The sequence below is a fragment of the Hoplias malabaricus genome, chromosome 15 (assembly GCF_029633855.1).
Source record: "Hoplias malabaricus isolate fHopMal1 chromosome 15, fHopMal1.hap1, whole genome shotgun sequence".
Lineage (NCBI taxonomy): Eukaryota > Metazoa > Chordata > Actinopteri > Characiformes > Erythrinidae > Hoplias > Hoplias malabaricus.
Window position 1 is genome coordinate 25,244,323 of NC_089814.1, and position 11,756 is coordinate 25,256,078.

At 40.6% G+C, this 11,756-nt stretch overlaps 2 protein-coding genes across 3 annotated transcripts; one reads left to right on the forward strand and one right to left on the reverse strand.

Annotated features, from left to right (window-relative positions):
- The first annotated feature begins 691 nt into the window (after nt 1-691).
- Nucleotides 692-4,051, forward strand: nsa2 (NSA2 ribosome biogenesis homolog (S. cerevisiae)). The gene is made up of 6 exons (XM_066645578.1): nt 692-850; nt 1,677-1,864; nt 2,159-2,309; nt 2,409-2,588; nt 3,121-3,313; nt 3,412-4,051. Exons 1-6 carry the CDS (start codon nt 848-850, stop codon nt 3,477-3,479), a joined length of 783 nt encoding a protein of 260 aa, XP_066501675.1. The 5' UTR covers nt 692-847; the 3' UTR covers nt 3,480-4,051.
- A 125-nt stretch (nt 4,052-4,176) lies between these two features.
- On the reverse strand, nt 4,177-11,756 carry tor1 (torsin family 1). 2 transcript variants are annotated; one of them, XM_066645571.1, is made up of 5 exons: nt 11,415-11,756; nt 8,344-8,609; nt 7,155-7,330; nt 6,270-6,397; nt 4,177-5,431 (listed from the first exon to the last, which is right to left on the reverse strand). In XM_066645571.1, the coding sequence occupies exons 1-5, from the start codon at nt 11,602-11,604 to the stop codon at nt 5,187-5,189; spliced, it is 1,005 nt and encodes a 334-aa protein (XP_066501668.1). In that variant the 5' UTR covers nt 11,605-11,756; the 3' UTR covers nt 4,177-5,186. The 2 variants fall into 2 exon arrangements, with proteins under 2 accessions (XP_066501668.1, XP_066501669.1); XM_066645572.1 differs by lacking the exon at nt 11,415-11,756 and adding an exon at nt 10,317-10,885.

An 11,756-nucleotide genomic window follows, 5' to 3' on the forward strand; every position in this document is an offset into this window, starting at 1 on the left:
CAAAGACAAAGACAATATTATTATAAAATAATATTATTATTTTGTGCCTACTCAATCTTATTTTCTTTATACATTTTCCTCAACACGCCTTATTTATTAAACAATAATATTAAGTGGTTATATTAGAAGGTGGAGGGCTGATATATCTTGAAAATGTTTTGTTTATGAGCTGAGTCGATTCATCAGTGATTCACTTAAAAGAGACGGAAGAAATTTTAAACTAATTATTATTATTATTAATATACAATGTTGCTTAACAGAAGAAAAATATAATAAATAATTGTTTCGAATTAGTATTAATACTAAAGTGTAGGCATTGTTTGAAGGATGTTAGCTTTATGTTATGTTAGGTTATGTTATGTTTATGTTATTTATTTTAGTATTTTTCTTTGCTCATACTTTATGTTTTTTTTAAAAAAACCATTACATGTATTAATATATAATGAAATTCAGATAAAAAATGTCTATAGAAAATACAAATAAACACTGCTAGGTGTTAACATTTTTCAAATTATAGTAATATATGTTTAAGAGGTTCCGGTGATTTTGTTGTTGCTTAAAACAGAAATAAAATGTAGATATTTTTACATTTCTTGTTGAAGAAAAGAAGTAGCGGGTTGTTACATTTATTTTTGTTTACGAGAAATGTCACTCAAAGGACTTTTAAAATGAAAGACCATGTGAAAGCCTCCTGGTGATGCGCTTCCTTTCTAGCTCGGCGTGCGGGGAGAGTAAAGGCGAGGGCCGAAGACCGCCGAGAAACCAACAAAACAGCCTTTATTTCCCCCAAAGTCAACAGAGTCCCGCAAGATAAACTCCTCCACACACCGAACCACGCCGCAGGACCATGGTGAGGACGAGCAACTCCGTCCCTGTTCGGGGTTAAAGCGTTTTGTGCGTGCGCGTGTGTATACGTTCGTTCGTTGGTGTTCGGTCTCTGAAACGCGTTTAGAAACATCCGTCAAAAACGTACAAGCTTTTCCTTTAACACTTAAGCTACACTCTGCTTTGGGATATGAACCGAGTCGATAAATCCGAACCAGTCTGTAGTTTAATAGTTTATGCACAGGGCTATTGTTTATACACTGTTATTGTTTATGGTGTGGATTTTCTTGTATGAGGGTTATTATTATTATTGTTCATGGTATATTAATTATTGATATTTTTAAAAATGCACTGGTGTATATTTAAAACATAATTGCAATTTATAATATTGTTAGTTATATAGTTGTAATCATTTTTATGTGTGTTTAAATATAATTAAAACGTTGTGTAATAGGCAAATGCTACAGTTTAATTTTGAGAAATATAATGACATTCAATTTACATTTACAGCATTAGAAATTAAGCTGTTTAGTTTTTAATAATATAATATATTAATAATGCTTTGTTCCAGATACTAATTTGCCCGAATTTCTAATTCCGTCGCCACCAGGCAAAACACCTCTACCTTGTCTAGGACATTTTGTGGAATTCACCCACTCATCTGACCCTTCTAATTAAAATCTATTCTGGAATATGTTTATAATTCTTATTACTATTCATTAATAAGTCAGAGGCTATGCTCGATTTCTCTAGAGTTCAGATGTGTCTCCCTGTGTCAGATGAATTTTTTTATAATTAGATTAGTTTTGTGTGAAGCTGAAATGTTCTGTTTTTCTGGATGTGTTCCACAGCCTCAAAACGAGCACATTGAGCTACACCGTAAACGCCATGGCTACCGGCTGGACCACCATGAGAAGAAGAGGAAGAAGGAGAGCCGTGAGGCACATGAGCGCTCACACAAAGCCAAGAAGCTGATTGGTCTGAAAGCCAAGCTCTACCACAAACAGAGACATGCCGAGAAGATTCAGATGAAGAAAACGTGAGTGGGAAGTGGGACCTGCACTATAAACACTCCTCTGACAATAGATTTCTCACACACATTCTTCCAGGAGCTCAGAGGTTTTCAGCTGGATTTTTGTGTTCCCTCCCTTACCTGACATTTTAATCATGAATACAGAGGATACTGTGCATAATCAGTGTTTTATCACATGTTCGGATTCTATTGACACAAAGCTTGGGCTGACTGAGTGGACTACTTGACCAGTGAGACGTAGAGTCCAGGTGTATCTCTGTGTATGTGCTGTTTTTGTTAATTAATGTTTGTGTGTTTTAGCATTAAGATGCACGAAAAGAGACGAAGCAAACAGAAAGATGATGAAAAGACTCCAGAGGGGGCAGTGCCAGCTTACTTGCTGGACAGAGAGGGCCAGTCTCGGGCTAAAGTTCTCTCCAACATGATCAAACAGAAGAGGAAGGAGAAGGCTGTAAGTGCGGTTCAGTCATTAACCACCATTCTGTCCTAAATATTCCTGTTAGGGCAGACGTGTGTACCGATATTAAATGAGACGTGTATTTGGTTGTAGGGAAAATGGGAAGTGCCGCTGCCAAAGGTTCGAGCTCAGGGTGAGACAGAAGTTCTGAAAGTGGTCCGCACTGGAAAGCGACAGAAGAAAGCCTGGAAGAGGATGGTCACCAAAGTCTGCTTCGTAGGAGATGGCTTCACTCGCAAACCGCCAAAATACGAGCGCTTCATCAGGCCCATGGTGAGTCTGCACAAAGATACCTTCTTCCATGGCATTTGATTTGAAATCTTTAACATCATTAGAGATGGAAATGTTTTACCCGCGAGGTGTTTATAAAAGCGCCTGAGCAGGTGATCAACCACATTACAAAACAATCATGACAACAGCACACCACACAGCTGTATCTAATCCTGCTGTTCCACTAGTGTGAGGTGGAGTTAAACAGGATTAGGGTTAATGCTCTGGTTTCAGCCAGTTACAGATGGCCAAATGTTCCAGAAATATTCTAATACCTGGGACATTTACAGCTTAATGGTTTCCTGTGGGATTCAAGGTTTAAACCAGTATGAATTTGCCGAGCTTAAATAGCTTGCGCCTTGTTTATGGACCTCATTAGAAACCACTTTTTGTGAAAACCACTTATCTTTTTCTTCTGGTGATAATCTACTTTGGAATAGAGAGGGGGGGATCTGAACTGGCTGGAGTCCCCACACTGTGTTTGGAACCTCCACCCTGACCTGAACTCATTCTCACCCTTTTTTGCCATCTGCAGGGTTTGAGGTTTAAGAAAGCTCATGTCACTCACCCAGAGCTAAAAGCCACATTCTGTCTGCCCATCTTGGGAGTGAAGAAGAACCCTTCCTCACCTCTTTACACCACCCTTGGGGTCATCACAAAGGGAACAGTCATCGAAGTCAACGTCAGCGAGCTTGGGCTGGTCACACAGGGCGGGAAGGTCATCTGGGGTAAGTGTTTCAAACCAGAAATATCAAGTTGTCTCAAAACTAGGACTGAGCACAGGTTTAATGTTGTTTTCGTTTTCCCTTTCTCTCCCCACCCCCAGGTAAATACGCTCAGGTGACTAACAACCCGGAAAACGACGGCTGCATCAATGCTGTGCTGCTGGTGTAACACAACTCAGAACTATTGAATAAACTATGCCTTTGAGTGCAATCTTTGGACTAAACCCAAGATGGAACATCATTTCTGTCCAGAACTCTGAAGTATCACATTCCTGAGTGTGCAGGAGTTGAGCCATAGAAAACCGGCATTAAAAAAAAATCATCCGAGGTTTCCCACTCCAACCTAGAGAACACCACCTCAAGCCAGCGTCCTTGACAGGGATTGAGCCTAGGCCTGGACTGCTCAGGATTTAGAATGTAAATTTATTCCACGCCTCAGTTATAACCCTGCTGAAACACAGTTAATTTCCATAGGCCTCTATTCCCTGAGTGAATACTAACCATCGCTGTGGTCCTCCAGGCCTTTCCTTTTAAGAATCCTGCAATTGAGGAATTTGTGGATTGTATAAAAGTGTCTTTTGAAATAATTGTTTGACTGGTTGGGTTTTGTCATCTGTGCACAGCCCCTACAGACTGATGGAAAACTTCTGGAAGTCTAAATCTGTAGAGGACATAGCTGTGTGTGAGATTGACATGTAAATTTAAAGACACATTTTCTTTAATAAAAGATGCAGAATTTGATGAGAGGGCCTCATACATCTAATTTAAAACACATTGAAATAGTTTTAAGATGTTTAACTAGACCCTAATCTTAATTATGATGTCCAAAAAATGAACACCTGTCCAAACTATGATCTGCTGTGGACATTCACAGAAATATCTCGGTAAGCCTAAGGCTGAACAATGAATTACAAAAGGGGATCAGTCATTGGTCAGAGAAGACCACAGGGCTCAGCTCCAGCAAAAAAAAAAACTGATTTACAGGTGAGGTAATCACTTATGAGAAATAACAGACCAAAATTAATTTAAACGCATGGATTAGACGGGGCAATCCCATTAACAAATGAAGAGTTTAGTCTGAAGCACATTCCTTCTTTAAACAACTTCATTTCAAAGTTCTTTTGCATCTGACACTTGAAGATCATATTTTTATACAGAAATAAGAGTTGCATTTCAACAAACATGGTCTGTGCAACAAAAAAGTCTGAGTGTTTTGCTCCAGGGAAGAAATCAGTGCAGTCCACAGCGCAGTTTGTAGTGCTGTGAGTAGTGCTTTCCTCTTTCAGTCTGAGTCTAACTTACTACTAGAAATGTACTGGTGTACATCTGTGTGAGATCACTGCTTGTGATGTACCAAATGTTTACGAGCGAATATATAAACGAAAGAGGTATCAAAAGTGCTGTGATATGACGAAGTTAAGGCTTGCTTTTTTTTTTTTTTTTTTTTTTTTTTTTTTTAATTCCCATTTATACAAACAAACGATGGCAATGGCAATCTCAAAGTTAATTAAAAAATTACTATGGCATAAGAATGCACAATCCCAGGCCTTAAAATGATAATCTAAGAATTTATCTCCCATGTATGCTTCCACAAATCAGACATTCAACCGTGAGCATCCTTAAAAACAAGGAGTTAATACACGGTTCGGAATCAACACGATTTTTTAAAAAAGGGTCCAAATGTCTTGAATAAAAATACTCCCATCCCACCATGTTCTTTAAGCATGAGTGCCATCAAACCATCACATAAGGGCAGCACAATCTCTCCAGGAGGCCCATAGTGTCAGACAGACACCCCCTCTCGGTTCCATTCATTTTTTTAAGGAAAGTCCACACAGTGGAGCATTGCAGAGTCATATCTTTCTCTTTAGTGTCTCTACATGTAGAAGTCCAGTCTGCTGGAGATGATCTTGCAGCCCTGCATGGAGAACACTCGCTCCTCTTTGGGGAAGTAGTTCAGGTCATGAGCCATGAGGTCCACCACTTCTCTGTCGGGAGTCCGGCCTTTAGCGGCCATTTCAGCCAGGCCGCACTGCACTACGTGCTTGTACTCCAGAGGAAGGAAGGGCACAAAGAAATCCACAAGGTTCTTGTCTATTAAACTAGTGTGCCAGAAACCACCTATAGTGATATGAGAAGAGTACAGGACAGCATGAGAAACTGATTCAGACATTAACACATCCTATTTTACACTTGCAGTTTTACAGTAAGAAAAACTGTCACTAAGGTGGTACCCTCATATTCTGTTACTTTAATTTTAATAACAATAATTATCAGTTTTATTTAGCGCTTTTCATACAACTCAAAGCCGCTTTACAAAAAATAAAACACAACAAGACAAACTATAACAGAAAGGATGGATGTTAGTGGAGGCTGAAAGCTTGCTTAAAGAGATACGTTTTTAATTGTTTTTTTAAATGTTTGTAATGAGCCTGAAGCACAGATGTGTGAAGGAAGAGAATTCCAGAGGGTGTGAGCAGCTATGGCAAAGGCCCTGTCCCCCGAGGTACAGTGTTTAGCTTTGGTGATGGGAGTGAGGAGATTGGAGTCAGATGATCGAAATGGGGAACATAACTGTGCCTTATTCTATTATAATTGTTGGTTTTAGAATTGTCTTGATTTCATACACCCAATTTTATCCATGACTAATATTTTGTTATTTGACAGAGTTCTAAAGAAATAGACATTATTCTATATTCACCTCTCCTTCTGTAGAATGTAATGTACTTTAGGGAACACACAGCTGGATTCTAAAACTTTTAAAATGTACATTTACACTGTTTGAAGCTTTAGTGACAATAATTTACCTTTATCATACCTGTACTTCTGCATAAATTTGAGCTTTGCTGTTTGAAATCCAGAGAGGAAAAATAAAAGGATCATGCAAAACAAAAAGAGATGCTACAGCAGAAGAGCCTGATTATAAAGCCTAAGCTGATTCCTTAATTCCTCAACTTACTGTTCTTGTTGTTAAAGACAGAAAGTGACAAGGCCGTCTCCAAATGCTTCAGCTCAATCTCCTCTCGATCTCGTCCTCTTGTCCAGAAATCCAAAGCCACCTGCACTATGTTCTCCCCTCCTGCATTACTATAGATAAAAACACACACACAAATGAAGGCTAACTGACTGTAGTGTAGTGCAAGAGACTGAGCTTGTCACTGTTGGAGTGATTTGTAAGGCTGCTGCTGTCAGAGTGTGGAGTGAAAGACTGTGTTGATGCCCAAAACCTCCAGAAACTACTTTTGCCTAGTAATAATAATACATTTTATTAGAAAAAGCACCTTTCAAGAGACCCAAGCACACTGTACAATAGACAATAAAGTGATTCCTTATTGAAGTTATATAATACAATTTTGTAAGTGGGACCACACCATACCCTCATGTCATTTCCGTGACGGACAAACTCACTCCCACCCTCCAGCCTTCGCTTCTTTTACATTTACCCAATCAACTGTGAGACTCTACTTCATGCACATTCCTAAGATACCCTAAACTGCCCAAAAACATACTGAAGTTCCTCTGCCCGTTTCTGCCTTAATTGGTGTGGTCCATAATAACAAAGTGACCTGTAAAGAGATTTCATTTAATCTAAGCTACACCTCAACTCATCATTTTAAACAATCAATTGCACAGGGCTTAGACTTGAAATACACAGACTTAATTATTTTCTTTCTGAACAATGGCAGATGCCACTTAACTGACATGCTACAGTCCCGGACTGCATGGGTCCAAGTATGTGGCTAGGAATTACACACAGCTGGCTGAAGCTGATGGCAGCGACTGGACCACACACCCCAGCCCCTTAAAACTAGAGTATCTCCTCTCACCTCTCACTCCCACTCACCTGAGGAAGATGAAGATGGCCTGTCTGTAGGAAACACCATCCAGGGTTTCATAGAAGTCTAGGTACGGCTTTATGCTGTCAATCAGACCGGGGTGCATCTTATCCATCTCATCAAATATGAACATGGAGCGAGGGCAGTTTGTGACATTACCCTTTATCCACTGCTGCAGCTGTGTCTGTGCATGCGCACACACAGAGAGAGAGAGAGAGAGAGAGAGAGAGAACATGCTGTTGACAACTGGTAGCCTTACATCTTTAATAAGAATAAATCAGCTGTACATCTCATCACTAGATTTATTTTATAAAGTTATACCTCAGCAGTGGCAAAGTGGCCAGCAGTGATAGTGTTTTGACTCTTGACTAGTGTTGTCACGATACCAAAATTATGACTTTCGATATGATACCTGCCTAAATATATCAATACCAATATTGAAACTATACCATCGAAAAACCTAAAATATCAGGAAAAGTAATGTACTTTCTCTACAAGCTGAGGGCGGTCAGCAAAATCGCTGGTATCTGTTTGTTAAGTGTGATGCCACATTTCGCTATTTCTGGGTCCAATCTCACCTTCAGTCCTGTGTCATACATTCATAAGGCAGGTTTAAGGCATTCAGCTTTATTCAAACAGTAATCGATTATGTGATCTCAGTTCAGGAGTTCAGAAAAAGAAATAAATTCAACATAGAAGGAAGCAAACGTGTCTTTGGCAGCACATTTTGCTTTGTGAGCTGCCATGAGGACCAAAGGTGACGCTCCTTCTCTGGAGCAGATGCGCCGCTTCGAGGGAGCTCTGTCTCCGGAAGCAGAGAAGCTGTGGAGAGAGAGCTGTTTCTCACGCTCACGGTCAGGTCTGGTATTCTAACAAGTTGTGCTACCGAAAAAACTTTCTACTATAAAAAGTAGCTAACGTTTGTACAGAAAGCCACTGGTTTTAGATTTTGTTGTTTTAAATAACTTGCTAGAAGGTCTAAAAAGTCACTAAAACCAGTGGCGGCAGAGAGCACACTGCCCCCTGTTGCACACGAAATACCGCTCTTATTTTAAAACACTCCTTCTTAAAGTACCTGTACTCAATACATGGGGTATTGTACCATTTTTAATGACAACTTACTAAGATACTTTTCTAGTATTGATATACTGTGCAACAATACTCTTGACCTGTAGTGTATTTTACTGCAGAGCTCACCTTGTACAGCTCCAGGTTCATCTCGTGAGGAAAGTGCGCTGTGGCTGTGAACAAATGCACAAATCCGCTGGACATTCCTTGGCGGTAAATGCTCTCTGCGATCAGCTGACTTACAAAGTTCTTGCCGGTACCAGTCCAGCCATGCAGGGACAAGACCAGCGGCTTCTTCGGGTTCGTGTTGTTCATGAAACCCGTCACGGCCTTCAGAACGACCCGAGAAGCCACATGCTGCCCAAACAGCTTCGTCTGCAGGGCCTCCTCAAAGCCTGCAATATGCACACACACAAAAACATGATTACAGGCCATCTCAGTGTACTCTTCCCAATGAACTGTGGGATTTTCTTTAAAAGGAATATGTTTTGTTTTTTTTAATGGAGGAAATATGAGGCTAAAGACAACCCAAACTACATACAACTCAATAGAGCCAGTCACACAGAAAACAACACAAAAAAACACTTTAGTCAAGGACTGAGGAAAATTCACATTAGGGGGTCTATTTAAAAGAATAATTTAGGCCTCTTACTGTTCAAGATTTTTCTATTTTCTTAACCCTTGGTTTTATGTATAAACCTAAATAAGTCTTTTATTCTGATGCTCTCAAACATGCAAGAATTAAATAGGCAAACACTCATGTACTTCACCCCATACGGAAGTGGAATCAAGGATCAAGGATCACCACATGCAGTAATGAGTACACACACAATATTGTAAACATGTGGCTCACTTCCACAGTTTCACCACCACCATATACAACACAAATATTATTAGATTATTAAATAAAACTTACAACACCTGCAGCTTTGTAGATTTAGATTTCATAAACCCTGATTCTAAATCTACACAGTGTTAAAAAAAATCTACACTGAATAGCCGTTTACACTTCCATCACAGAATTCTGCATGGTTTTGGAAAATATTTGGAATTCCCTGAAGGACACACCCACAGAGTAAAGCAGGCGAGGGTGTGGTAATGAAATGTCAGTCATACTGCTTGATTTTCATAACTCAAAGTGAACTGAAATCTGAATGAAACAGTTAAAGATCTAAAATAGAAAAAGCTGAAGTTGGCTTCCCGTTCACCCGCTGTTAAGAATATTTTTTGCACCTTAAAACTTTATTCACCATTTGCTAGCTGTCAGGTAGCAAACCAGTCTAACTTGTTACAGTAAAAGGCAAAAAAAAGTCTAGGCTTTCTCACAGCAGGGAAAGGGCATTTTGGAGTTTAGGCAACAGAAAGAAATCCAAATGCTGAAAAGCACAAACCGAGATGAGGATATTGCTATATTCCTGATCCATAGGTGGGTAATATTGACTTATTTACGCTGTTCCCGATTACTTGAGGTCTAAGTGTACTTAACAACTTAAAAATGTTTTTCTGTCACTGTTCAATGAGTGATTATATCTTTAAAGACAAGTTAAACTTCAGCCACATACAAACATACCGTTTCACCTTAAAAGACACGGAGCTTCTGAACGTAAACAAATGAGAGAGAACAGTATCTACCCACAATTGTAGACATTCCCTTTAAACAGCATAGCAGGTGCAGTCATATTATTTATTAAAATGTCCTCAAAAAAATCCTTTACAGGACTTTAAAATTTTTTAAAGCAATTTCACTGGTGTGGTTTCTATTATTGTAGTTCACCTATCTCACCACATAATGTCATGTATCTTGACCAGTGCCTTAGTCAAGCTGACCACCAGCTGGCAAGAACAAACATCCTGTTAGAACACTTATCCACAGGGTTTTCATGCGCGCAATGCACTTGTGCTGCTGTTGCTGAAATAAATATTTTAATCAGGTTCTTCATATTTTACAGCACATTTGTACTATTAAGACAGTTTAAATATCGCTTAGTGCACCTTTAACTACAACAGCTCGGAAATCAGACCCGTTTCTGGTCGCAGATCGCGATGGAGCTCTCTCCTCTGTGTTATTCACGCTGAGAGTAATGCCGTGTTTTTATTCTCACCGGAGGAGTTGAAGGAGACCCAGGTCTGGTCGCAGGTCTCGTACAAATACTGGTAGAGCTTCCTCCCGAGAGCCGCGGCTCCCATCCCCGCCACGACGGCGGTGCTCACCGGCTCAAAGGCCTCCACCGCGGCGCCCGACAGCGCTAGGCAGCGCAGGAACAGCCACCAGCGCGCCGCTCTCATTCTCTCTAACGCGGTCTAACTCATATATTCACTCACACATATAAACATTCATATATAAGCCTCCACTCCATAAACTCTCCCCGCGGCTCAAGCTCAGCGCCTCCACCTACAATCACACCAACAATGACTGAACTCTCGCGGGAACGAGACAAGCTCACTTTCCCGTTCCCGCGCGCGAGGTCATTTTAAAGCTGCAGTGTCTCCCCTTATATCCGGCTGTCAGCTTATACACACACTGAACAATTACTGGATCATTTGTCGGCTCCACTAAGCTTACAAGAGCATTTTGTAGTTCAATTAGACTGTAGTCCACCTACAATCCGCCCTAGAGGACGACCAGCACAAACAGTGCTGCAACTGTCTTTGACTTTACATCTACAATGTGGACCAACATTGAAGGAGAATTTTATCGAGTGGGCAGTGTGTCGACACAGAGGCTTATAAACGTCCGCAGCAATGCTGTCTGAGATCCACTCGTATCAGCACAATACACACTACCACCACCACCTTCATGTCAGCGTCAATGCAGTAAGGTGAATGACCCACCAACCATGGTACAAGTGATTAATTCGGCCAGCTTTTTAAATTAAAGTGTAAACTTTACAGTAGAAGCAGTCAAATTAAGCTTCACACATGTTAAATATTTTACAATTCTTTCTTCATCAAATCAACAGAGGTTTAACTAGTGAAACTTTTCCCGTTACACTTTAAATGCTGGCGCTGCTGCGGCTTTTTAAGGTGGAACGGGTAATTCAATTAAAAAAGCTAGCTCAATTGAAACTAATATTCAGAGTTAAAATGCATTCAAAGAAGCAGAAACACCGCAGTATGCCGTGCAACAGAAGAATATGCTCAAATTTTACTTTAGAAACATTCAATTTAAGGCTCGTTTATCCATAGCAGCCGGGTCAGACCTGTTCTGTTATACGAGATCCACTCTGGTCTGCAACACTCGTGAAAGTAGTACAGCACGTTCTGATACCGAGCCAGGAAGCCGGTAACGGCGGCCGCTATCCCCACGGCGATGCTGGTGGAGATGGGCTCTATGGCTCCGGCGATCAGGCAGCCCCAGAGCAGCAGGGTCAGGCTCCAGGTTAGCCGCATCCTGATAGCTTCAGTGTCAAACGGAAGACGCGGTCCTCCCGGCGTCCGCTTCCGCACCGACTTCTCTAAACTCTATGGTTCTGAACGGTCATGAGTGGGAGCTGTACTCTCCCATTGTTCCGTACTGTGACGTCAGAAGTTAAATTATTACG

What these genes read in the sequence shown, in the direction of transcription:
- nsa2 (XM_066645578.1), top strand. An exon ending in AAGATTCAGATGAAGAAAAC is followed by an intron (nt 1,865 to 2,158) that starts GTGAGTGGGAAG and finishes TGTGTGTTTTAG; the next exon opens with CATTAAGATGCACGAAAAGA. An exon ending in AGAAGAGGAAGGAGAAGGCT is followed by an intron (nt 2,310 to 2,408) that starts GTAAGTGCGGTT and finishes ATTTGGTTGTAG; the next exon opens with GGAAAATGGGAAGTGCCGCT.
- tor1 (XM_066645571.1), bottom strand. Translation starts at nt 11,604, where the DNA reads ATGCGGCTAACCTGGAGCCTGACCCTGCTGCTCTGGGGCTGCCTGATC. An exon ending in GCCATCTTCATCTTCCTCAG is followed by an intron (nt 6,398 to 7,154) that starts GTGAGTGGGAGT and finishes TTTTATCTATAG; the next exon opens with TAATGCAGGAGGGGAGAACA. An exon ending in TGTCTTTAACAACAAGAACA is followed by an intron (nt 5,432 to 6,269) that starts GTAAGTTGAGGA and finishes ATATCACTATAG; the next exon opens with GTGGTTTCTGGCACACTAGT.